The sequence below is a fragment of the Nelusetta ayraudi genome, unplaced genomic scaffold, assembly GCF_046127955.1.
Source record: "Nelusetta ayraudi isolate G7.1 ecotype Tasmania unplaced genomic scaffold, CSIRO-AGI_Nayr_v1 ptg000106l, whole genome shotgun sequence".
In the NCBI taxonomy this organism is placed as follows: domain Eukaryota; kingdom Metazoa; phylum Chordata; class Actinopteri; order Tetraodontiformes; family Monacanthidae; genus Nelusetta; species Nelusetta ayraudi.
In genome coordinates, this window is record NW_027466156.1 from 1,582,242 (window position 1) to 1,609,222 (window position 26,981).

Consider the following 26,981-nt stretch of genomic DNA (forward strand, 5'->3'; position numbering starts at 1 on the left):
GGATTACAGACTGACTAAGGTAGTTTTTCCTTACAGCCCTTTACCCCTCCTTGTACTCCTCATCTTTCTCCCTGTCCTGCCGGCGCCCCCTTGGTGTAAAACCCCCTTTGAACGATGGATTTTGATAAGATAGTAAATTCAGGAAGGATATCATGTGGAAATAAGTGGATGCCGGACGGAGCTAAAACACACAGATCGCTTGAAGTCTCTCTTTGCAGTAGGAAATCCATTACTTGGATGATTACCTCCGCGCTCGCCAACCAGCCGAAAACGGGAACGGCATTAAGATGCGGCCCACCAGCCGGCAGCAGTCCATTGGATCCTATCAGGAGGTGAAATCTCTCGGCCAAATTGATCCGTTTCAACAGCCATCCCCAGATTACATTCCACAGCGGATTAGAGGAGTGTTTGGGGCGGCGGTGGTGGTGGTGGTGGGGTATTAGCAGATATTCTCTTTTGTCAGCAAGAATGGCAAAAGAGCAGTGGGCCGTTCACGCCGATTCTGTTTAAATCTGCCAACTAAGGCAACGGTTTGACTCTTGAAAGTTGGGAAAAAATGTTGGAAAGTTGGGAGAGGAAGATGTCAGCATGGAGGATGTGATCTGCACTTTAGTTTGCTGAGTTTGAAGATTATTCATGGTCGTCCGTCTGGGAAAGAGCCCAGCTGAGATGTTTGTCATTTCAAGCTGGCTTCCTGTTTCCCATAGCTCCTCGCTTTTCCCGCCTCAAAGACCTTCTGATTGGTCCTTCCAATTGGACGTTTCAGCCATCCAGCAGCCCAGGAAGACAATCTGGTGTTTTCTGGTCTAAACAGTTTTCTTTTGTATAACCCCACCCTTTGAAAAGAGAGTTTTTTGCTCTCTTTTTCTTTTTCTTTTTCTTTTTCTTCTTCTTCTTCTTCTTCTCCTTTCGTCCTTTCCACGCTCCATTGGGCTGCATCAATCCGCTGCCACCCCCCCCCCCCGCCCCCCTCCATTTCAAAGGCGCGGTTTACTGCCGGCACGCCTGGTCGAGCTTATGATTCATAGAGAAGGGGCCGGATAAATGGCCGAACCTGAAAATCAATGTCCCGTATTTAAGACACCTGAAGAGGAGGGAGCGTTTGATTTAACCAGCCAGAAACTCCAACTTATTAAAGTTGTTCATGCCACCGCTTTTAACTAGCTGTTATAGATATAGCCGATACAATTTTTTTTGTCTTTCCTCGTGCGTTGACCTCCTTTTTTGAGACAGACCACTGACTCCACCTCGGCCCCCGCCTTTTGTTTTATTTCCTTTAGTCTCTTCTTCTGGCTAATCATTTATTTTTCCTTCATGGCTGAGGAGAGAGACCATCTGAAATTGATGGGGGCGGATTAAAGAGGCCTCCCAGGAGTCTCACCTGCTCTATTTCGACTCCCGATGCCCCTTTGGCTCCTCCTGGGGTCGGGGAGTATAAAGTGCCTCCAGGCGACCGCCGCCGCCGTGTCATAGATCGCACCAGGCTGACGGCTCCTAGCATCCTCGCAAACACGACAAACACCTTCACATGTTTGTCGGATCTTAGCGTGTTTGGATTTCCTCATGGGAGCGGGGGGAGAAGGGGGAAAGCGGGGCAGGTGGGGGGAACCTTTTTAAAGCTGACATTTCAGTTTCAATTAAAATATGCGGCGCATCATCGCAGGACTTTTTGAAACGGCGCCGTCTCAGAGACGCTCTGGGAATTATGGAAATGCAGTCTCAGCGAGGGATTGGCTTGGCCCCCGGCGAGGAAATTACACTGCCACAAAAATAATTAAAAGCCATGTCTAATTTAAATACACGCCTCCGCGCACTGGAAATGCCCTCCCCTGCCTCCGACCGCTGCCGTGCGAGGCCAAGGAAAGTGCCGCTCTCGCAGCTTTCACGGCAGCGAAGACTCTGGCCCGCGGGTGACGGCGAAACAAAGCTTTTTTTTCCTTTTTGAGATGGCGGCGGATGGGAGGAACCAAGATGTTGGTGTCCTTTGGGAATCAAAGCTGCGTAACGGCTGGGGCGCAGCGAGGGCGTTGGCGGGGACGGGGAATGACTGTCTGAGGTTTGTTTACTTGTGCTTTTCATGCTCATGCTAAAGCTCATAGCACTCAGTGCATTTACATGGCACTAGAGAAATTCAAATTATTGCCTTAGTCCGATTATGATCGGAGAACTCACGTGCATGTAAACACCTTAGTCCGATTATGATCGGAGTTTGAGAACTCCAATTGGAATCGGAGAACTCCGACTGAGACACCCAGATAATGCAATTGGAATTCTCTGCCATGTATACGCCTTAGTCGGACTATTAACTGGACAATGCGTGTGCGCACGCGTCACGACTCCCTCTCGCGACTCATGGCCACAGAACTACATTGTCTAACAAAACAGACGGTGCGAAAAATCTGAGAAACAACATGGCATATATATATACATACATACATATACATATACATATATACATATACATATACATATATATATGTATAGAACGAGAGTTTCGGTGATGGCACAAAGCGACGGCACAAAGCGTAGCATCGAAGACATTGTGTTGTTGTAGCCCTCCAACAGCATACGACGTTCTTGTCTGCCTTTTAAAATCACCATGAGGGTACACCTTATCTGCAAAGTAACAGTACAGTACATTATGAACTATCGTACATATCGTAATGATGTAATATGTCAACTGAAAGCAGCTGACAAGCTGAAAAGACTCACTCCACCCCCTACTGTTGGGAGGAGGACACGTTCCCGTCAATAATTTGAATTTCTCAGCTGCATGTATACAGGGACAAGGTGAGAACACCGATTGGACGAGAAAACCGAATTATTGCTTAGTCCGATTAAGCTCTGCATGTAAACGCAGACACGACACGACAGGTTGGCTTCAGTTGAGAAACTGTGTGTTCATATATTTTTTTAACCTATTTAATCTGTCACCTTAATCTATTAATCTATTTAATTTTCACCTTCCTCAGTCTGTTTTTAACTACAGCTACAATGCATTTAGGGAACATATTTTCTCGCTAGTGACATCATAAATGTTAACGTAACTTAAAAGAGGGCTGCGAATTTCTCAAAGCAGATGGTGTGTGTGTGGGGGGCTTAAGAAGAATGGTGGTGGAGGAAGAATAGAATGTAAACCAACAGGCGGTGATAGAAAAGAAAATTATAGTGTATTATTCCTTTAACATATGCTCTGAAAATAAAGGAAGGCAGAGAAAAGAAGCGCGTGAGTCATCAGTCTGATGAACGCCAGCAGTTTTTATGGAGAGAGGTTTCTTTATACGCAGGGTCGGCAAGATGGTGCGTTCGGGGACCGTGGGAGGGAAGGATTCAGTTGGACGGACGAGGGAGAGGGGAGGCAGGGGAGAGAGGGAGGTGAACATTCAAGATGCCCGATGCTCGATGTGGTTACCCGCTGCAGTTTTGGGCCCTTCACCCCCCTCGGGTCGTTAGCAAGGCAGGAGGACATTATCCACTTCCTGCCCAGTGCGCCGGGTGCTGTTAGCTTCTCGTAAAAAAGCCTGTGATTAATTCTTTAGCATTAGCCGAGAGGAAAGGAGTCCCCAGACCAGAACGGAGGTTTTTACAGATACATTTACATCCATAATGCTAGCAATAACGCATATCCTCCGCATGTTTCGAGAGAGGAAGCCTGGATATGTATGTATATATATATATATATATATATATATACATATATGTATATGTATATATATATATGTATATGTATACATATATGTATATATATATATATATATATATATATATATATATATATATATATATATACATATATGTATATGTATACATATATGTGAAGTATTTTATAACATCCTCAACCAAAACTCTCACTTTCACTCAAACGGAACATTTTGTCAAACTAACACTGTCACAGTATAACTTTGTGATTGGATGTACCTTCTACCGTCCAATAAAATGTCCTCCCGACATGGTGGGCGGAGTTCAACCAAAGTGCCAGCTGGCAACATAGAAAAAGCTCTACAGTGTTGTTAGTTCTGTTGTTCTTCTTACAGTCGGGAAAACCAGTTTTGGCACCTGGCCGTAGAAGCTCCGCCTCTTTTCCCCTTAAAGAGAAGCCGATTGGTCCTTCCAGCCGAAAGCCCAAAATTTCCAATTGCAGATGGATCAGCATGACTCCATCCATGCATGAAAACTTTGCTGTCAAACACCGGCTGGTGATTCCTCCTCACGTTTTTCTTCTCTCCTTTGTACTATCTGAACGTCTCGTTGTCTTTAGATCGCTGCTTTTTTTCCCTCCTTTTTTCCCCTCCTCCATCCCTCCCACGGCGTGGTGCAGCTGCCGAACGCCGCGGCCTCCCCTCATCGTCCGTGCTGCCGAGCCAGACAAAACAACTTTTGCCGCGCTCAGAGCATAATCAGCCGCCGAGCCTCGGAGGCACATCCCGCCTCCCAAACACTCAGCGTGGGCAAGGCCACCAGGTGGAGCTATTCCTCGCTGCCGCCAACCGTATTTGTTGACTCCGAATGGGATAATCAGCAGCGAGCAGCGGGGCTGAGGCCGAGCAAGGTGGCGGGGGGGGGCGAAGGGAGGGTGTTGGGAGGAGTCAGCGTGAGTGGCAATAATGGCCGGCCGAGCGGCGGCGGCGTCCGACCAGGCCGCTAACCAGCCGCTATCGAGTGCAATCACGCAGACGGTGGCTTGGCGGGGCGAGGCAGACAAAAAAGACACAGCAGTGGGCCACAGAGAGCGAGGTTTTTTTTTCCCAGCGCCGAGGAGAAAATAGATGGAAGAGTTGGAGCCAGGGGTTAGCCGCTGAGCTGGGGAAAAAAATCGTGAAAGTGGAGAAAGTGTGATTTTAAAAATTCACTTTTCTTTGTAGAGCAAGAGGAGGGTGAAAAAGCAGCTTTCAGGTTCCGAGTGTGTTTTCTCAGACATTTAAATTGATGGTTTGTCCTTGAGGACCAGTAATCAAATTCCAAGCTTCCTATTTACTCTAAAAAAAAAAAGAAAAAAGAAAGAAAAAGAAAAATCATCTTGGCCCATTAACCTACAACATCTTCCCTGTCTTTCCTGTGTTTTCTAAAGACTGTCCTTTGGCCCAGCCCTATACGAAACACTCTCCACTGGACTCAGACGGATACGCGAGTCAAACCCGAAGCATTTAGGTAAAAATCCTCCAAATTACACCAAAGAATAATATAATATGTTGCCAGTGCAGATAACGGCCGACTCGCAGCGCTCCAACCAAACAAAATACTTCAAATTCTAAATAAAATAATAACAATAAAAATACTGAATCCTCTTTGGAGACATGCATCGGAATTATAAGCAGGAGTACCTTTTTTCCCTCCTCCTCCTCCTCTTGCTCCTCATCCCTTATTCTTTCCTTTAACGCGCCTAATTGCGAAGCTCCTCGGTGAAATTGGACGAGCGCTTTTGTCGCCGCCAGAGCGCTGCACAATTAGCGGCCTGATTAGCGTCCTTTTGAGGGGGACGCGGATGCACAAAAGAGAACGGACCGCACGCCGACCTCCCTGAGCGGCAGGCGGCGGCAGGGGAAACACAATGAGGCGGTTTAAAGAGGGAGCCGCGTGAGGGTCGTTTCAAATCATCAGCCGATTCAAGCACGGATGCTGGCCTTTTGTCACAAGGCCGAGTGTCGCTTCTGATCCCTCAAAGAGAGAATGCAGTTTTTTATGTAAATATAGATATATATATAAATATTTAAAAAAAAATTCTTCTTATGCTAACGCTGGTTTTCAGTTTTCACAGGGGCAACGATAATAATCGTAAAACAACTTTTGGAAATATTCCAGCGTCGTCCATAGAGATTAAAGCATTTGGTCCAAGAACGGGTAGAGAGAAAGCATTTTTTTTTTGTTTTGTTTTGTTTTAAATCTTATGAGCTCAAAAAATGTTGCGGGTTTTAACCCTTTAGGCGCCATGGTCGCAGAATTGTGACAAGCGTCATTGCTGAATTAAACAGGCCATAGCTGTAAATATGGGGCTAAAAGTAGTTTCCACTTTACACCAGGAGATGGCAGACACCTGTGGCTTCAATCTCAGCAGCATTTGTGAGGGTGTTTATATTCAGACTTGGGAGTATAAATAGAGAGAAAGCCTCAGCCGAGGCGACGAGGAAGTGGTTGTCGTGGGAGCGGAGAGAAAGGCAGCGAATTTTACTGAGAATACATTGCCGAGAGGTTTGTTCGTTGACGAAGTACTTTGTCAAGTAATGTCTGACTCAGATAACGAAGAGGAATATTCACCCTCTGACGATGATGTTCAGTTGTCCGGTGAGAGCAAGTCTGCCGGTGTGTCTTTACGCAGCGGCAGCGAGTCCATGCGCCACGACAGTCACCAAGCAGCACATGCTTCGCCTCAGCGTGGCCGGGGTGTAAAGGGAGTAATCGGCAAATGACGATGAGCGGACGTGGTGGGGGAAGCAGAAGTGCTCAAAACACCGCTAATGGTGACGGAGGGCGCAGTAGGTTAGTGATCAACGTGGTAAAAGCTGTGGGAGGACACGCCCAGCCAGTGCTGGTGGAGGCAGCAGGGATGTTCGCGGTCACCCTGTAAATTACAGTGATGATGGCTGGGTCTGTTTGAGATATGTGGAAAATTATCAAAAGTGGATCAAACATTTTGATGAGCCTGTGGGGTATTGTGGAGACAGGGATCTGACATACAGACCCCTGACATCTGACATTATACAAAAACAAACAAACAAAAAGTTTGGGTTTACTGAAGATTTTTCTCAATTACAGTATGGCTTTATCTCTAACCAATTTCAAGTCACAGCCATTTGAAAACTTGATATCAAAATTTAATATTTTCTTGAAAAAATTATGGCGCTGAAAGGGTTAAGTCACTGAAACATCCACTGGGTTCGCAAGAAAGAATGACGACCATAAAAGACGGCGCCGCAGTGGCCGCTGCTGTCGAGCAAATTGTGAACTTTTGCAGTTGAAATACTATAGCGAGATAAAAACTTTCTCTGCCGGCAAACATCTGCTGACAGACACCGAAGTGTCTGATATTTATTTCCAGCCTTTCAGTTTTTCAAAGGCACCCCGATGGCGGAGGGAAGTAGCAGAATAACTTGACAGAGGAAGCTCCAAAAATGTTGGTTCTGTCGTCTGTTTTCTCCTTACAATTTCATTTAAATCTTTGGTCATGATCGCACTGAGGTTCATCCAACCACTGGGGGGTTGGGGAGGAGGCAGACTCCCTCTTATTGCAAAATTCCTTTGGCCCTTTTGTCCTTTAGCAGGCCATTAGATTAGCACAAGGCTAACTCTGCGTGTGTGAGCAGAGGCGCACACACACGGAGCATGTGTGCAGACATATAAGAAGTGCTTTCTGTGCTGTTGTATCGCCCCCGTGTGGTTTGTACAGGGCCGGCCCAAGCCTCCATGGGGCCCTAAGCAAAATTTGATTTTGGGGCCCTTGTCGGGAGCGGTGTTACTCTTTTTTTTTTTTTTTCTTGGCAGGAGGCACCGGGGCAGCGAAGCTTTAGCTACAGAGGCATTAAGAATCACTAGGTCTAAATCTGCACTCTGTTGAAAGTGTGTTTTGTACAATAATATATCTTTGATCATGTAGAAATCATATACATGTAATTTTTTTAATTTTTTTTTTGAATATTTTTATTGCTCTTGGGGGCCCCCTATTGGACTTGGGGCCCTAAGCCGTCGCTTACTTCGCTTATGCCTTGGGCCGGCTGTGGGTTCGTGGACATGCATATTAAAATTGCGGCACATGAAATGTATATTTATGTGTGTGTGTCCGTGTGTCTGTGTGTGTCTGTGTGTGTGTGTGTGTGTGTGTGTGTGTGTTTGTGTGTGTGTAGAAAGGGAAAAAAGCCACATGAATAACTAATCAGTATCAGCATGACGACAGATAAATCACTTACATTCAGCTAATTTCCACTAATGAAGGTATCCGTTCAAACAAGCGATTCTTCCAGTTCACACCTCCAGCGTGGCAGGGGGTTGGGGGGCATGTTTTCCTCTGCCAGCAGGGTGCCTTGCCTTGGCACTGCCAGCAGGTGGGGTGGGGAAGGGGTATCAGGGAAGCAGAAGAAGAGAGGAAGGAAGAGGAGGAGGAGGAAGAAGAGCGGGAGGCAGAGGTATTATCATTCCCTCCACGTTCCCAGGATTCACAGCCAATCAATAGCCGCCTTTGAGCAAAGCAGAGGCCCCCATTGTAGGTGGGGGGATTCATGGGGAGGGGAGGGGCTACAGGCCAACCACAACTGACCAATCGTCAGTTGGACCACCGGGGGAAGAGGTTTGAGGGGGCAAGACATCCTAATGTTTTTTGTTTGATTTGGATTTTTTTATCAAACGGAAATGAAATCAAATGAGCACAACAAATCAAAGGCCCCTTCAGAAACCAGCTGCTTCCTGAGAACTGCGTTGTCGACCCCGTGCAATACTCCTACCACCACTGCGCTGTGTCGTGATTTCACGATTTCAGATTTTTTTTTTTTTTTTTGCCTTTCCAGCAAATTCTTGCATTGGAAACTTTAGCAATTCCACCACCGCTCCCGCTGACAACTGCTCCCGCCTCCGTCAGGCGTCGGGCCTCATGAATTATGTATGCAGGATGAATAAGTGAGCCATTCCTCCACAGCAGCTACAACAATCACAACCACAACAACACACTGCGCCGGTCCGCCGCGTGGCGCCGCGCGTTTCTCAACGCCCCGTTTCCGGGCGACTGAGCCCTTAATTGATCTAATTACTCGCTCAATTTGACTTTCCAATTTTCAGACGCTCCCTCCCAGAATCCGCTGCTCTTAGTTGTATATTTTTTTAATGGCCCTCCCCGCTTTAAGCACGAGAGGCAAGAAAGCACGGCAGAAGGGAATAAAAAAAAAAACATGAACACTGTTTGTAATGCTAAGTACTTTGCGGACTGAATCAGCTTAAAAAGAAAATTCCCACGCAGCCGTTTTTTTTCTACCCCTCCTCTTTTTTCTCCTTCTTCTTCTTCTTCTTCTTCTTCTTCTTCTTCTTCTTCTTCTTCTTCTTCTATCTGCAAGACACCAAACGCTCATTTGCAAAGCCTGTTGGGGTTGTTCCGGATTTTTTGCAGAGCAGCGTCTCAACGGGATAGAAGGGGGGAAATTTGCATTCCCGTTGCTTTTCATGCTTTTAATGTGTTTTTTTTCTCTGCCGAGTGTTGTCTTAGCTGTTTTGGGGTTTTTTTGCACACTGGCTAAAGTTTTTTCCCGCATCCAGCATCCTGCATCCCACCCGGCTGCTGCTGCTGCTGCTGCTTCAGCCTCATCAGCACCTCCGCTGTTGATTGGCCAGTCTGGCTCCCTGTGAACTGAGTCGCCCGCTGACCCGGAACAGCACGAGTCACGTCGCACTCTTGTTTGTCCCCCTCTCCCCCGGAAGCCCAGAGGAGACGGAGAGGTCCGGACCCCCGGTTAGCCCGTGGATGTAACCCGGAGTCGAGTCGTCGCATGGATACACACAAAGTGGGAGCTGACGACCATAAAACATGACAGTATTGGCAGCTGGCAGGACGGTGGCGCTCTCGGAGGTGTCGGGATGCGTAATGACCCGGCGGGGGCCCCCTCAGTTCTGACATCCGATGCGTTAAAAGGAACAAAAAAAAGGAGAAGAAAAAAACTGGTGGTGGTGGCGTGTTGAGAAATAAGCACTGTCAGCCCACATATGCACTTCGGAAGATTTGAGGCCGGGATGGAGGCAGAGGGCAGCGAGCGTGGCGGCCAGGCGGTGGGGGTGGGGGTGTGATTCACACGCCTGCTGCAGCAGGACGGACCGAGGCAGACGGGTCCAGAGAGGGAGAGAGGAGGAGGGGGGGAGTAAAAGAAGGTCTGCTGACTCACAGCAACATGTTAGAAACAAGCTGCAAGTTCAGAGGAGAAAAAGGTCAGAGGGACTAAAGGCTGAGTTGTGGATGGGTGGATGGGTGGATGGATGAGTTGGATCAGTAAAAGGATGGATGGATGGATGGACGGATGGATGGATCAGTATTTGGATGGATTGGGCTGATGGATGATGAGTGAATGGATAGATTGATCAGTGGACGGATGGAAGGATGGATGGATGGATGGAAAGACGGATCAGTGAGTGATAGCGGGGTGGATGATGAATCAGTGGATGGATGGATGGATCAGTAGCTGGATGGGTGGCTGATGATGAGTCAGTGGATGGATGGATGGATGGATGGAAGGATCAGTGGATGGATGAATCAGTAGATGGATGGATGGATGGATGGATGGATGGATGGATGATGGATGGAAGGATCAGTGGATGGATGAATCAGGAGATGGATGGATGGATGGATGGATGGATGGATGGATGGATGGATCAGTAGCTGGATGGGTGGCTGATGATGAGTCAGTGGATGGATGGATGGATGGAAGGATCAGTGGATGGATGAATCAGTAGATGGATGGATGGATGGATGGATGGATGATGGATGGAAGGATCAGTGGATGGATGAATCAGTAGATGGATGGATGGATGGATGGATGGATGGATGATGGATGGAAGGATCAGTGGATGGATGAATCAGTGGATGGATGGATGGATCAGTAGCTGGATGGGTGGCTGATGATGAGTCAGTGAATGGATGGATGGATGGATGGATGGATGGAAGGATCAGTGGATGGATGAATCAGTAGATGGATGGATGGATGGATGGATGGATGGATGGATGGATGATGGATGGAAGGATCAGTGGATGGATGAATCAGTAGATGGATGGATGGATGGATGGATGGATGGATGGATGGATGATGGGTGGATCATAATTCTAAAGAGTCAAATCAAAAGTGGGACCCAGAGTCTGAGTCTTGGACTAAAACAAGCGCCTTGCTGCCTCGGTGGTCAACTCCAGTCAGGGTCCGCGGTTGTTTTGAGGAACGGCGCTCTAATGCGATTTGGCCCTGATGAGGCGGCTGCAGAGGTGGGGGGGACAGATTTTTTCAGGCAGCCACTGCCATTAACTGGCAGTTAGCCTCGCTGCTGGAGCCCCCCACACCCTCATGGCGAGGCAGGACTCCCAGCCCGGCGGGGGGGGGGGGACGAAGGGAAGGATGAATGAGAGACGGAGGGAGAATCATGAGACGCCTCCCAATCATGTCATCAAGGCCTCAGTGTGGTTCTCTGTGCTTGGCCGACTGCACAAGAACACACCTGCAGTTGGATCAAGTGTTATTCCAGGCTGCTGTGCATCCCCATCGAGGCATCCAAAGGCAAAACGTTCCCTCCCCGATCTCCCCGCTCCACCGTTCCCCATTTTTTCAGCGCTCCGCTCACATCACTCATTTCTGATTCTCTATCACCCACCCCCCACCTCGCCCCCATCCCCCACCCCCGCCTCCCCCGTCTTGACACTCACAGATCACAGTTTCCAGGCTCCGCTTTGAGGAGTGCAGCGCCGTGTTCCTCATCAACTGAGTCTGCGCTAAAATTGACGTATAGAACTAAACTTTTAAAAGGCTCACCATGAAATAAAAAACACGGATTAAGCAGGAAACGATATGTGATGTGTGCAGTCTGTCACAATGTGCCGTATGATACATCGCACCTGATTGTATTCCATTTTGTATCGTATCATATTTTGTCTTTTAGCCGAGAGTTCACTTTGCATGTCTTGCATATTCTGGTCAAACAAAAAGTGAGTGGAGTCTTAATTTCACACCCCAAAAGTTACATTGTATCACATCATATATTCATGTATCACCTGCACAACAACCCATTACCTTTATTTTTCTATTGTACCTTCCCTCCTGCACATGACTCCGCACATCAGGGCCTGATTTTAGCCCTCTGCTAAAAAGATGTAGCATGAGCTTAGCGTGTGTGTCATGCATCATCGTTGCGTGAAAGATGCCGGAATCCTCAGAGCGAAGTTATTGGAGACCATTAAATATATCCTGGTCATATTTAAAACATTTTATGGGGAGAAGGGGTGGAGGGTCGTCGATTGTTTATTTCTTTTCTTTTTCGTGCGAGGAGGAGGTCCTTTAGTTGGCAGGCGGGGGGTCTCTCGCCTTTGCGCTATTAGCGCGGCGGCCGGTTTTTTAATGAGGAGCCTCTTTGTTAAGTCCACTCAGGGAGAGCTGAGCGAGTGCTTAGCATTTGCTCTCTAATTAGGGAAGCTAAACAGTCCCTGTTGCTGAGGATCAACCGTTCAGGGGAGAGGGATCACGGGGGATGCAGGCTGCCAAACACCGGGTGGAGGAAGAGGAGGAGGAGGAAGGAGGAGGAAAAGAAACAAACAATTATACGGCGAGTTGTTTTAATTGCAAAAACCACACGCTCGCATTCTTGGGCGCAAAATGTACTTTCACGTGGCAATAATGAAGAAATCAGTGATCCCACACTGAGCCACCAGCAGGTAGGACAGACGGTGTGCAGGAGGAGGCCCTAACTGTTACAAGGTTCCCACCTAGCGGCTTCCAATGGAATTACAAGTTGTGGTCTTTTGCGTTCTTCATGTTTTTTTGTTTTTTTATATATATATATATATATATATATATATATATATATTTATACCTTTTATTTACCATCAAGTGTTGCAGTTGTGGACTGAAGAACACAGCTGACATCTGATAACTGAGCTTGGGGTGGTATCAGTGATGCATCAGTGCCCTGTGTGAGATCAGAGAGGGCTTTGGATTTTTTTGGGTTTGCTTGTCTGTGTGTTTTTGATGTGTTATACGACGGTGTTGACAAGGAACCTGGCACTATTTAAATCCCCTCCTGATTAGCCCGTCACATGTCCACGCTGATCGCCACTAAAGACCAGGAAGAGATGAGCGGCTTTTTAGATTAAGACCGTGATCAAATTTTCATAACTCAATTTCAGCCCGAGAGAGAGAAAGAGAGAAAAAAGAGGAGGAGGAGGGGGCTAGTGATAGAGTGAGTGAGTCGGCCGCAATCAGCTTCCCTTTGTCTGCCGCCGTGTTCCTACTTTGATGCTTCACTCAAACAGAGCGGCAATTAAATCAAACCTGAATCTGACACTCCGGCCGCGCTTTGGTCATCACGGCGCAAACTCTTTTTTTTTTTTTTTTCCAAAGATTAATCTCGTCCTTTCTCTCTCTCTCTCTCTCTCTATTTCTATCTCTCTCACACACACTCCTGATAAATCCAGGCATGAGGGGAAAGTCAATTTTTTTTTTGTTCGCCTTTTCATCAAGGAGAGTTTCCACCTAATGAATAAACCAGGAGCTGCGGTGAGATTGGAAGTTAATTATTAAAAATGTAGGGAAATAGAATTGCATAGTTTTTCAGGTTCTGGACTGGCGACATCGCCATCCGACACGTCTTTGTTGTTGCTCAAGGTGCTCTCCAAGTTTGGAAGGAGTCAGTTTCTTGCCTGACCTGTTACCTTCCACTTCTCCTCCTCCTCCTAGCCTAGCATCAGAGAGGCCTGACTGACCTGAGTTGCTGCTCCAGCAAGCTGAGAAATATCTTCACATCATGCCATTTAAGAACCTGTTGCTGCAAGAGAGCCCCAACTTTTTCTGGAAGGAGGGCGGAAGACGTTGTCGTCATGGTCCAGAAGCTCCACCACTAGATGGTGCTAATCTCTTCCCGTGAACATGCATTTTCTGTGGTGAAGACAGAAGTTTGAAGGCTTGTGCAGAAAAATCCCTCTCGCCAGTTTAACAATTATAGGAAAGCATCATGACCCCCCTTATGTTGCTCTGCCATCATTATTTATCTTTATTATTCATGAATGAATTCATTTACCCTTTGTTAATTCACTATGAGGCAGTTTTGTCTAATGGCTTGTGGTTTTGATTTCTCTCTGGGATGTGAGTGCAACTCCTGGGCTAATGAGCTGTTTATTTATTTATTTATTAATACTGCAAATTGCAAATCAGCAACTTAATCCTTCAAACACAAGCCTCACATAAGCATTATTCCTTAAATTAAAAAAATAAAACATTAAAGCGTGCAGTTGGGCTTCGGTCTGCACTCAGGACTCAGAGCAGCAATGCACCATGATCAATAGTGCCTCTAATTAATATTTTTCACTCTGCACTGAGCTGATTTTTCTTCGACCCCCCCCCCCCCCCTTTCCTCCAGTAGCACAAGGAGAGGGTGGAGGCAGAGAAGGAAGCAGGGAGTGCAGGGTCTCCGGCTCAATAATGCGTCTTTCAAGCCGGGAGCTCCAATCAAGCCTCCCGAAGGTCTCTGCCTCTGGAAGCTGGTTGCGCTCGCTGCCTCATTTCCATCGGCCGTCCCTCAAGGCGAGGTGAAAGAGTCCCGGGAGTGCCCGAGCAGAGGCGGCGGTGCTGCGGCTGCGGCAGCCTTCACCTGCAGCTCGGCTCCGGTCAATTGATATGGAAATGACAAACGACTGATGAGGAGCAAAACAGCACAGAAAAAACAGAGGAGTGGCACAGATGACTGATGCAGATCTGCCGCTTCTAGCTAATTGTCGGCCTGATTTGCAGTTTTCTCACTGACGAGGCCACAAGCTAACACAAGTAGGAGGGGTGCAGGAGGAGGGGTGACGGGGGGCGGGCAGGGGAGGGGGGGTTACAAAGGGACATCAGGGCTAAAGGCTGCACAGAAAATCAACTCTGCAGATTTTGACTTCAGTGAAATAAACACATTGGGTGGAGCTTTTCCAAAACCATCTGGCTCCAGGTCGTCAACCATCTGAACTGAATGCTAAACGCAGTGCATGACCACCTGTGGAGGTGGGGAGGAGAAGGGGGGCTGTTCCAGACATGCAGCATTGCCGTGGCATGCATGCATGTCAACATGTGTCTGATTTCTTTCTGAATGTGGCAGAAGTGTGAAGGAAAAGAGGGCAGAAGGAGCGGAGGAGGCAGCTGCTGTGCTGCTTTACATTGGACTGATGAAGACTGATGGAGGTAATAACCTTTAAAGCCTCCGTCATAACAGGTCTTAATGAAGAGCTAACGATGGAGTTTACACCCTGCTGTTTGTGCGTGAAAAGGTTCACTCACTGATTTATTTATAGGCAAACTTGTTGTCACCATGTATTATTAATTTTAATAATCTTCTCTTAATTCTTCGTCAAATGAGATTACGGCAAGACAGATCAATCTCTGTGCCGTTATGCATTAGGCCTGTCTTTAGACTGACCTTTTTAAGTTATGTAAGTATTGCATACGTAAATATTTGCAATGTGCAAATTTGCTTGATTTGTTTATGTTGACAGACGAGGGCTTTTGTAGATTTTTGCGTATTTCACTCCTCAAAGTTTTTTTTGTTTTTTTTTTAAATCACATTTTACGTTTGCTGTTGACAGTTGTTGTGGTAGCACCGCCCCGGCAGTAGGCGGCAGCAACGCACTTGACATCGTAAGCGTCAGCCCCCATGTGTTTGTGTGACACAGAGAAGACGAAGAAGAGAACCGTGGTGCGCTTGCAGAGGTAAGTGCGTTTCAGAAAAAAATCCATCAATACTTACAGCACAGCGTTGTAAGTATTGTTGTCATACTTACCGTCATTTACCAGACGTTACTAATCGCGCTCTGCTGTTTTCACGAGGCGGACGTCGGCGTAGCCGTTAGCTGCATTTCCGGCGCAGCTAAGCTAACGGGTGGGCTCCTCTAGCGAGCTCCCGAGTGGGTGTGTGCGTGCGTTGTGCTGTTGTGTGCGAGGACAGACAGGCTGCGTGACTCTGTCGTCGTCGGTTTAAAGACGGGCCGCAAGCGCCTTTCATCCGTCTCGCTCTTTGTCTGTGTCGCAGATACAAGAAGAAAAACAGATAGCCGCTTTGCTAAGCTAAGTGACTCGGGACATGGACACGAGAGCGCTGAGGAACCCGTATGTGGACTATGACGGGAGCGCCGCTCTCACACAGTCGCTCTTCGACTCTTCCGGACAGGTAACAAAAAACAATAATTAAATAAATGAAGCCCCTCACCAGACGTTTAACCCATTTGTGTTGTTGTTTTTGTTGTTGTTGTTTGCACTCCAGCTGACGCCGGAGTTTTCGCAGCGGCTGCGCACCACCATCAGCGAGCTGCTGGCGGTGATGGAGAACGGGCTGAGGAGCGCAGACCCGCGGGACTGCACCGCCTACACCGGCTGGGCAGGTGATGACACCGTCGGGCGCGAAAACCCGGGACACTGGCGGCGGCGGCAGGTAGCGCCACGTAGCGCCACTGCCGCCGCCCTTAAAAGTGGGATGATAGAATGGCCGGACGCGAAGGTAGCGCGATGTGTGACGTCACCACCGTGTGCGTTTGGTTTTCTGTTTGCATGAAACTCAATCCTATAGAGAACTGGGGGTGGCTATTTGATTTTTGGGGAAACCCTATATTTCCAGCTGATTTGGCAACGTTTATAATGACCAATGTGCTTTGAAAAATACCCAGTGGCCTCTTGTTATTGCACGCTTTTCCAGCATGACGTCATGTACCTCTCCTCGGCCCCTCTCCTCCTCCTTCTCGCTCTCCCTCTCCGTCTGAAGGCATCGCGCTGCTCTACCTGCACCTGCACGACGTCTTCAGGGAGCCCACCTTCCTGCAGAAGGCCCAGATGCACGCGGAGCGCAGCCTGAGCTGCCTGACACACCGCCATGACGTCACTTTCCTGTGCGGTGACGCTGGGCCCCTGGCCGTAGCCGCCGTGGTCTACCACCGCCTGCAGAGGGCGCCAGAGGCTGACGAGTGCCTCAGCAGGTTGGTGTGGAAGATGCAACAAGTCCGCAGTTGCCCTATTTTTATATAGAATTTATTTCTGTAGAAAGAAAGGGTTCCAATTTGGCGATCCATTCATTTCTCATTGATATAGCTAGCTAGCGAATACACTGGAAAAGTTCTTGTGGCCCCTGTAGAGCATGTAGCGCAGTAGTGTCACGTCCCATCATGCCTCTGTAAAACTCTTGATACCCAGGATGTAGCAGCCAATCAGAACGAGCTGTGACGTCATGCTGGGAATGACCTTTTCTCTGGCAATTTTCTGGCATTTTTAATCTTTTGGAAAGATTAAAAGTCAATGACTTAAAAATGTACAATTAAAAAAAAATCTATTGTGAACTGTGTTTCAGGTGAAAGGTCTTCCTATTAGCTTTTTTTTGTTTGTTTGTTTTGTGGTCTGATGGGCAAAATACTTTTGGGGCCTTAAAGGGTTTTTTGGCTGCAGTATCTCAAGTGGCCACTGGGGGGGAAAAATCGCTACTCTGCCGTATTGTCAGTCTGGTATACAGTTCTTATAATACAGCCATGATTGAAACCACCAGCTTTTTATGGTTAACCTGACTTCCTGTGTGGTCATGTGACCCCCTCGGCAGGTTGCTGCAGTACCACCAGCGGGTGGTGCAGGGCGCCGGCGGGCTCCCCGACGAGCTGCTCTACGGCCGGGTGGGCTACCTCTTCTCCCTGGTCTTCGTCAACCAGCAGCTAGGCCAGCACCGCATCCCGCTGCAGTACATCCAGCAGGTGGCAGTCTGACACGCCCGCGGTTCCACAGTCCGACCGCTCCTCACCCAGCTCACCTCAACTCCCCCCCCTCCCCTCACCAGGTCAGCGAGGCCGTGCTGGCGTCGGGCGTGCAGCAGAGCAGGAAGTTCCGAGCGCAGAACCAGAGCCCGCTCATGTACGAGTGGTACCAGGAGAAGTACGTGGGCGCTGCCCACGGCCTGGCCGGCATCTACTACTTCCTCATGCAGGTGAAGAAAAAATATAATGAAGGCTAAGAGCAAAACTCGCCCTCCAATTTCACCTCTCGCCCAACGGTTTTAACTCTCTCTCTCCTTCTCTCCTCCTCTCCTTCTCTCCTTCTCTCCCTCTCTCCTTCTCTCTTTCTCTCTGGCTCTCTGGTCACTGCAGCCGGGCCTGGTGGCCTACGAGGAGCACGTGCATCAGCTGGTCAAGCCAAGCGTGGACTACGTGTGCCGTCTGCGCTTCCCGCTGGGCAACTACCCGCCCTGCGTGGGCGACGAGCGCGACCTGCTGGTGCACTGGTGCCACGGAGCGCCCGGCGTGGTCTTCATGCTGCTGCAGGCCTACAAGGTGAGAGCCTGGATCTGTTAGAAGAACCGGCAATACGGCAGCCTCTACAATTATTTTCCCCTGTGGCAACCCAAGGTACTGCGGCCATAAATCCCATTCAGCCCCAAAAAGCACTTTTTCCCCACATAGACCGCAGTACAAAAATAAACGCATGTAAAGCAGCAGACAGAATGACCTTTGACCTGACAGACCGTTCACAGTAAATATTTCTACAGATTTTTATAATTAATGGACTTTTTTTCAAAAAAAAAAAATGAATTAGATATATATAAAGAAAATCCCCACTGGTTCTAATTGGCTGATGCGTCCTGATGAATCAAGTGACTTGCAGAGGCGTGATGGGAAGTGACACTACTGCTACTGCTACTGTCTTTGGTTTTTTTTCGGCGTATGTGTTAGCTAGCCAGAGGGCAAATCCATAAAATGAATGGGCCGCCATATTGGCTACTGGGTGAGAGAGTGAAGGGGCTGCCATCCTTTTTTTTATTAATTATTATTATAAATGGTTATTATCGAGTTTAATGAATATCATTACCATTTTCCGTAATCTTTGTCTTTGACGATGACAGTGAATGAATATGAATAGTAATGAATAGTGTTTTGCCCCTAGAGCTTCGGCGTGGCCCAGTACCTGAGCGACGCCCTGCAGTGCGGCGAGGTGGTGTGGCACTACGGCCTGCTGAAGAAGGGCTACGGCCTGTGTCACGGCGCGGCGGGCAACGCCTACACCTTCCTGGCCCTGTACCGGCAGACGCAGGAGGCCAAGCACCTGTACAGAGCCTGCATGGTGAGAGGAACTACGAGTGGCCCAAATGCTACATGCTACATGCTGTGCACAGTAGTGTGGCGCAGTACTGTAGATTAGATAAGATAGATACTTTATTCATCCACGAGGAGAAACACACACATTCCAGCAGTGTAGAGACGCGAGAGATTAAACAAGGAAGACGAATGACTCTGGTGCAAAGCAGAGCTAGAACTAACGAGCCCTAACCCTAAGCTCCTCCTCTTCCTCCCCCTCCTCTCTCTTCCCTCAGTTCGCCGACTGGTGCATGAACTACGGCAGACACGGCTGTAGGACCCCAGACACGCCCTTCTCCCTCTTCGAAGGTAAATTGGGGGCTACGAATCCCGAGAACAAGTCATGAAATTCCATCACCGTGTCCGCAAGGTTTTGCACATCACTTCTAAATGAAAGCAAAGATCATCAGTCCATTATCCCTGCTGCGTTAGCACGTGCCACTGTCTCATTTTTTCTCATTGTCCTCCTCTAACTTATGAAGTCATGTCATCACTTCCTGTTTCCAGGCATGGCCGGCACCATCTACTTCCTGGCCGACCTGCTGCAGCCAATGAAAGCCAAGTTCCCAGCGTTTGAGTTGTAAAAAAAAAAAAGAAAGAAAAAAAACAACTAAAAAAGGTTTCTCCAGCCAAAATGCCAGAAGAGGACGTGAACGACAACAAACAACAACAAATCATCGTCCTCTTATTCATATAAAAGAATTCTGACACCCTCTGCCATGTTTTTTTTTTCAGTTCTCTTCTCCTTCGCCGACGCATCGCTAACAAAATCAGATCTGCTCTCTCACACAATTTGTGCGTCGTCGTCTTCAGCGTAGTTGTCTCCGGGAAGTGTCGAGAGGTGAGGGCGCGTGGCTGCATCGCAGCCAAACACAACATTGGAGAGAAAAAAATTGATGGCGATGGCGTCTTACCTGCAGCCGTGCTGTGATGTTTGAAAAGGAAAATGGTCTTTGCACGCTTTCGCTGCCGTTTTTTGCACTTAAATATGAAAACAACACAAGCTGTGTGTCGTGTGATCGGGTGTGTGTCTCCGCTGCACTGTCAACCAATAAAGTTGTGTCTTTTTACAGCCGCTCCTTTGGCGTTGACGCTCTTCTCTGCCAGAAACGTGCAGTGGCCAAGACAAGCCACACTGGGGCAGTGTCGAGCTTTTTTGGACCGATCGCAGCTGCGGCACCTTTTTGTAGAAAAATCTAAACTTTTGATTCAAAAACCAGGAGGATATTGAATGTTTTGAGATATTATTTGATTTCATCAATTTCAGTTCTGTAAAGACAATGAATTAGTTCAATCAGAATATATTTAACTAATATTAATAGTTCTATGATTAATTTTTTCACGCTTTATGAAACAAAAGCTGCAGATCTGCACATTTTTTCCTCAGTCGTCTGGCCAATTTCTAACTGTAAATATTTTCCTCCCGAAGCCAAAATATTTTCTCCAAACTCCTCCATCCTCTGCTGCCGCTTTCCACTCTCTCGCTCCGCTCTTCCAAATAAGGTTGAACGTCGCCCGGCTGGGAGCTCGGCAGCTTCAGCGGCAGCAACGTAATAATGCTGCGTGGCTCTTTTTTAAGCCCGAGTTTCTCTTTACGAGCCCACGCCAGCTGGAGGTCATTGCGGGAGTGTGGGGGCAGTGGGAGGGGTCGCAGGGCAGGGTGACAGTACCAGAAGGGTCCTGAGGAGCGGTGGGGGGCGCTCATCCTCTTCCTCCCCAGCAGCAGGAGGAGGAGGAGAAACCCAACACCTCGGCAGGGAGCAGGGGGGAGTAAAAATAGAGCTCGTCTGTCCCTGAGGCTCCAGTGTCAGCGGGGGGCAGGTTGGGGTGAGGGGGGGGGGGGGCGGTTCGGGGTTCAGCCTCTCATCATACGTGTCGTCCATGGAACGACAAAAGCTAATGACAAGTGTTTTGCATTATCCCGTGTGTCTGTTGTCCCACCCACAGCCTCACAATAGTTGCTGGGGGTCACCAGAGGCCACCCAGTCGATGCTCTCAAAGCGTGGACGTCAACATTCTGGACTTACTGGACAATAATGGAAGTAATAAAGGCTGATCTTGTAGCTCTAGATACAAACCTTTAACACAACACCTGCACAAGTATTTGGGCGCCTTTACTTCCTCATTTTCTCCACTTTTCAAAAAAGGGTGCTGAAACGGTTTCAATAAAGCATCAGGCCAGAAGAAACTGAGTGCTACTGGAGTCGTTACTGTTATCCAAAGGCAGCTATTTTAATTGATTGAGGGCGAGGCCTCAATCAAACACAGGGGTGGGGGGGGCTTCGTCTTGACCCCTCGCGACGGTCGTGGAGAAAGAGCCCTCGTAGGGCTTCTTTTTAATGTTTAATGCCAGGATCAGAGTCAGCACCACGGAGAGCGACCCGGCGCCGCTCTCAGGTGGTCTCACCTCCTCCTCCTCACCTCCTCCTCCTCACCACCTCCTCCCTCTTCTCCTCCTCCTCCTTCTTTCTTGAGGCAAAGTGGTCTTCTCGTCGACCCATTCTGAGGTCAGCTGACCTGCATGAGAGGAATCAGCTTTTCCAAACGTTTGTCCGGCTGGTTCACCATAATAGGAGGAGGAGGTGAGGGAAGGGAGGAGGAAGAGGAGGTAGTGGCCCCGTTTTTAAAAATACCACCCCTGCTACTGCACTCAAGGGGGACCCAGTGGCCCCCGGTGGCCACCCCGGGTACCCCGCCTCTCTTTTTCACTCCCGCCGTAACATCAACTCAACACAAAACCTTCGCGTTAAAAGAAGAAATGTAAGTCTCTATATTTCCGGAATCGGAATGAACAGAGTCGTCCCACACGGTCGCGAGGAGAGGCTCAAAGTTCTTGACACGGTTCTTCTAAAAATACCCCTCAGCCCGCCCCCGCCCGGCGTGGCCCCCGGCTCTCCGTGTGCCCTAAGAAAGTTAAAGATGTCGCGGCCGTGTCACCCGATCCTCCACCCCCTGCTGGCGGTGGTGACATCACGCGGCAGCGATAAATAAGAGGGCGTGCGGCCGCGTGGCCCAGGACCACTCTGTCTTGGGACTCCTGCTTCTTCTTTCCTCCTCCTTTTTTCCTGCAGCTCCAACTCTCCAACATGGTGCGTAACAGGCGCTGTGTGGTGGTGTGGAACCTTCTCCTCCGTGTCTCTTCCTTCTCGTCTTCTCTTGTCTTTGGACTTTACTTTTTTGGGGGGGCTGGTCGTTTTTCTCTTTCTTGCCGTGGATTCGTTTTGTCCGTCTTGAGTTTTGGATATACTTGAAAACAAAAAATTGGACTTTCGTCAATTTTCTTTTTGAAAAATCTCTAGAAAAATATGTCTTTTAAAAATAACAATATTCACACTCTGCCACCGCTATAAATCCATTAACCCAGAAATCATCAGTCCGTCATCTGTCATGTGTGGCTGCTGACTGTTGTATGTGTTCTGTAATACTCATTCTCACCCTCACCTTCTTCTTCTTCTCCTCCTCCTCCACCTCCCCTCGCTCTCTGTGTCAGACTGAGGCACAGGCCGAGTTCACCCCCGACCAGATTGAGGGTAAGTGCACAGCACACCATCCTCCCCAACCCACTCACAGCATCATCGCCCAGGGTGACATCTAGCAGCATCACTCACTATCACCACAATCTTTTTGTTTTTTGTCAATTTTTTTTTCTTCAAACTCGTTCAAGCTAGCTGCACCTTTGAACTTTTTTCCCCGGGTTAGCGGCTAAAAGGGTGTAAGTGAAGGACACAGCGCTCCCCACACGCCTCCTCCAGCTGTCCTGCAGAATTCCACACGTGTCTATTCTAAGTCTCGCTGGGCCACAAGACGGGTGTTAATAAGACGGAGCTCCTGGAGCATCGCCTTACACCAGAATATGACCCCTCCTACTCCCCCACCTCCCTCCCTCCCTCCTTATGACAGCTGCTGACAGATGTGGCCTCCTTTTTCTGTAGCGTAATGCTCCTTTAAAATCCCATTCACACCATGTTTTGGATGGTTGTATCGTTTGCTAGTTTGCGTATTTCGTCAAAGTAGTTTCTCCGTCTGGACTCTTATTTTGACGGGCTTTTGGATGGGAGTGGGAGGGGTTGGTTGGTTGGGGGCAGTGGGGGCATTAAAATAAAAAAGGGCTAGTCCGGCACATTTCTGCTGTAGCTGACTGCAGGTATTGATTACACGGCCGAGCCGCCGATGCCTCTATAAGGCCGAGGGGGGGGCTCAGACTTCTGGCTGCCGTGTATCAGCTTGCACCGCCGCTAGCCGCCATAAATTCCGGGTAGAGGGAGGGGCCAAGCAGCTGCCACCCTTTCAGAAGCGTCATGAAGAGTATCAATCTCCGAGAGGGCACCGGGGTTGTGTGCTGCCTCCTGCTGGAATGTTTTCAGAAATAGCTCATCTTTTTTTTTCCTTTCTTTTTTTTGCTCGCTTCCCTTCCCATGGGGCACCTTGGCGGGCCTCTTCCAGCTGTCGCCACTCGAACAATGGCGGGCTTGGTGGACGTAATGCCCCTTTAATCTGCCAACGCGCTCCAACGCCACATAGCTGCCGTAGTTTGTATAAACTTAAAACCGCCTCCCCAAACATGAGATTAAACTGCATTAAAGCGGATCTGACCTCCGACCTCCGGACCTTATCATCGTGTTCCAGCCCTCCCTAAAACAGGAAGTCCTCTCAACTTCTTCTTCTTCTTCCTCTTCTTCTTCTTCTTCTTCTCATCCCCCTCAGACTTCAAGGAGGCTTTCGGTCTCTTTGACAGAGTCGGTGACAGCCAGGTGGCCTTCAACCAGGTGGCCGACATCATGCGCGCCCTGGGCCAGAACCCCACCAACAAGGACGTTGTCAAGATTCTGGGCAGCCCCAGCGCCGACGGTGAGTGCAAAATTTAACATAAAATAAAAAGTTCCCTACTGTCTGTGAGACTTCCTGTAACTGTAGCTCACCCTCCCGCTCAGACATGGCCAACAAGAGGCTGAGCTTCGAAGCCTTCCTGCCCATGCTGAAGCAGGTGGACGCCCTGCCCAAGGGAACCTACGACGACTACGTTGAGGGTCTGCGCGTCTTCGACAAGGAGGGCAACGGCACCGTCATGGGCGCTGAGCTGCGCATCGTGCTGTCCACCCTGGGTGAGTGGCAGCACACGACCAAATATGGGATGTAATGAGGGGGAAGTTGACTCCGCCATCTTGACCCCATGGCCCCTCCCCCCTTACAGGAGAGAAGATGTCTGAGCCCGAGATTGATGCCCTCATGGCCGGCCAGGAGGATGAGAACGGCAGCGTGCACTATGAGGGTGAGCACACGTTTTCCCCGTCATCCAACTCTTCTCATTTCTTTTCTTTTTTGTATCATGAAGTCAAAATTTCTTTGTACGAAGGTAAAATTAACTCTTGAGTTCTTGAGTTTTTTTTTGTTTTTTTTTAGCAATCTGGCTAAATATGCTTGACCCCAGCAGCATTTATTTAGCATTTGCATTTACAGTACTGGCCACAAGAGGGAAACTTTGAAACTTGTGGATTTTTTAAAAATTTATTTCTTATCTTATTTATTTATGTACTGTTTTCCTCTCCAGCTTTCGTCAAGCACATCCTGTCTGTGTAAGCGTCCAGTAGAGGGAGCGCTGAGGACACTGTAGCGCCGCCTACAGGCAGTGTTCAGGACACCAACACTGTGCCTAAAGACCAACCAAGGAAAGACAAGGACTATGTACAAGGGATGTTGAAGCAAAACCCTATTGTCGTCAATGTTGTTGTATTTTGTTTTCCTTTTGTTTTTTCCGTCACGCCTCTCAAAGAAACCTCCACACTCCTCTCCCGGGGACATCGCCACCGTCTTCCTCTCCGCCAGTCGGCCTCTGACCCCCCCCATCACCTAGCCACCTTCCTTACCCCCCAGAACCCTTCCCAAGGCCTCGGTGTCTACGCGCCGCATGGGGTGAGGACACGGGGGAGAAGGGGTGACCGCTCATCAAGTGAGGGTAGATCCCTCCCTTCCCACCGCCACCTCATTCAGTCTTGCCATCGCTGGCCCAGCAAAGCCAAAGGTGCTGGGTTTAACGGTCGTGGATAGGCCACGCCCCTCTGAGAAACGAAAAAAGTTGTATTTATTCCCACTTCTGTTCACATCAGAATAAACTTCTCCAACCTACGTCCCAGCTGGGGTCGACTACTGAGCCTTCATTGCTGTTTGTAGACACCATTGAATGAGTAATTTAAAGGGTAAAGAAATAAAACCAAAATCTTGGTCTAAAGTTGTTTTGCGGCAAACTGCTGAAAAAAGGGAATGTTGGTTGAACATTGCTGTGCATATTGCAAAGGTGAGCTATATTTATATATACATCGACATGTGCATGTGTGTATGTATGTATATACACTACAGTAGGTGTATCAAAGCATTTGCTGCTATTGCTGGGTTTTTATTGGGTTTTTTAGATTTATTTATTTTTAGCAGATTTATTTGACAAGCATTTCACCATTTCTTCCCTTTTAAATCATTTTATACCTCATCTAAAGGTGTGTAAACGTGTTACATAAGCCTGCCTAACAGTGCGTTTCGTATTTAGGCCACTTTCAAGCGGGCAAGAAGGCAGCTACCTAGGAACAAGACCCTTTCTCAATGTTTATTCTAAGATTTATTAGAATTGTTCGAAGGGAACGAAAACCAAATTACTTTTGTTGCACTGCGAGTATACACTTTTAGTAATGTATTTTTGGGCAATATGTTAAGATTTTACCAATATAGAAACTATAAATCAAGTCAAATTTCACACACTGGACCTTTTTTGACGAGTGATTCACAAGTGACGTGCGTTCTGTGCTCCAGCTTTTTAGGAGAGCCTGCCATCCTGTGGTGGCAAGGAGAAGTGCTTATTGTACATTTAGCGTCGCACTGGTGTTACACATTGAGACCGGTGGCAGGATATCCGAATTCAAAACACTGACAAATAAAATGTAAATATAAATATTCACATTATTCAAAAAGAAAAAAAAAACATTTAGATAAGGTCAATGGTCAAGATATTGTTGTAGCCACAAATACTTACTTTGCAAACGGTCACAAAATAAAGAGTAAATTTAATCCTTCAAAAAACAAAAAATGAAAAAATATTAGTTTTTGTTACAATGATGCCTTCTTGTGGCCAACGTTAGAAAATGCTAATAAAACTAATAGACACGATGGTCCAGGATATTTAACCCTCTGCTTACAGCTGCTTGCTAAAAAGATGCTAATATTTTATTTTATTTTATTTATTTATTTTAATTTAAAAAAAAAAAAAAAATAGTGGATAATAGTAATAATAATAGTACACGGTTTTTTATTTTTGGGTGAGATCATTGGCAAAGTGGATTCTGCATGACATGACAATTACAGAAATGAAGTGAGACTTGGGTGTGCTGACCGTGTTTTTAATGCGTGTTGTGAAAATCAAAACACTTCTGTGTACCTGCTTGTACCTCTTGTTGAAATGTGTTATGGTTTATTCTATTATCATAATAATAATAATAATAATAATAATAATAATAATAATAATAATAATAATAATAATAATAATTATTATTATTATTATTATTATTATTATTATTATTATCGAGGTTGGAGACATGAAAGTGGTGCAACTGCAGCGAAATTATTCGTTGCACCAACTGGTTTGGGTCACTAGATGGCGGCAGCGTAATGTCCAGAGCTTGATTCCTCGCTGCTCCTGCTGCTGCTGCTGCTGCTGCTGCGACAAGGTCGTTGCGGATGTGTAGTTTGATTGTCGTTAGCCATTAGAAAAAAAAAATTCTCCAGCAGTAGCTTAACAACCTCTGCGCGCTTCTGGTCGAGATCCGGTCACCCGCTGATGGCAACATCCTTGCAGGCTTTGAGTGCAGCTACTTCCGGTGTCTCCTCCAGCTATCCCCTCACCTTTTTTTTTTTTTTTTTTAACCTCATTGCCTCTCCATCCTCCCTCGGCAACAGCCACACCCACACTCCTCCCCCTCCTCGTCCTCCTCCCCTACTCTGCACTGCGGGCTGAACGCATCCTTTCCCCCTCAAACTCCGCACACTGACTGATACGCAGGTACATTTTCTTATTCTTCTTTTTCAAATCCTGACAAATCAAACACTCCACATGGTGGTTTGCACCTGCCGGTGATTTTTTTTTTTTTTTTTTTCTCCGCACGTGCCAGCCAGTCAGGCTCCCGGCGCCGCTTCCCTCACACTGTTGCGCTTGTGC

The 26,981-nt window shown here is 47.8% G+C and overlaps 2 protein-coding genes across 6 annotated transcripts; both read left to right on the forward strand.

Annotated features, from left to right (window-relative positions):
- The first annotated feature begins 15,271 nt into the window (after positions 1 to 15,271).
- lancl1 (LanC antibiotic synthetase component C-like 1 (bacterial)) lies at positions 15,272 to 19,859 on the forward strand. 5 transcript variants are annotated; one of them, XM_076048599.1, is made up of 10 exons: positions 15,272 to 15,395; positions 15,715 to 15,852; positions 15,946 to 16,063; positions 16,441 to 16,651; positions 17,263 to 17,410; positions 17,494 to 17,640; positions 17,801 to 17,983; positions 18,594 to 18,770; positions 19,021 to 19,093; positions 19,292 to 19,859. In XM_076048599.1, the coding sequence occupies exons 2-10, from the start codon at positions 15,766 to 15,768 to the stop codon at positions 19,366 to 19,368; spliced, it is 1,221 nt and encodes a 406-aa protein (XP_075904714.1). In that variant the 5' UTR covers positions 15,272 to 15,395; positions 15,715 to 15,765; the 3' UTR covers positions 19,369 to 19,859. The 5 variants fall into 5 exon arrangements, with proteins under 5 accessions (XP_075904714.1, XP_075904716.1, XP_075904715.1 ...); XM_076048601.1 differs by lacking the exon at positions 15,272 to 15,395 and adding an exon at positions 15,507 to 15,564; XM_076048600.1 differs by lacking the exon at positions 15,272 to 15,395 and adding an exon at positions 15,520 to 15,593.
- Positions 19,860 to 21,759: 1,900 nt separating this feature from the next.
- Positions 21,760 to 24,907, forward strand: mylz3 (myosin, light polypeptide 3, skeletal muscle). The gene is made up of 6 exons (XM_076048605.1): positions 21,760 to 21,873; positions 22,275 to 22,314; positions 23,489 to 23,632; positions 23,716 to 23,886; positions 23,976 to 24,053; positions 24,333 to 24,907. Exons 1-6 carry the CDS (start codon positions 21,871 to 21,873, stop codon positions 24,359 to 24,361), a joined length of 465 nt encoding a protein of 154 aa, XP_075904720.1. The 5' UTR covers positions 21,760 to 21,870; the 3' UTR covers positions 24,362 to 24,907.
- The last annotated feature ends 2,074 nt before the right edge of the window (positions 24,908 to 26,981 follow it).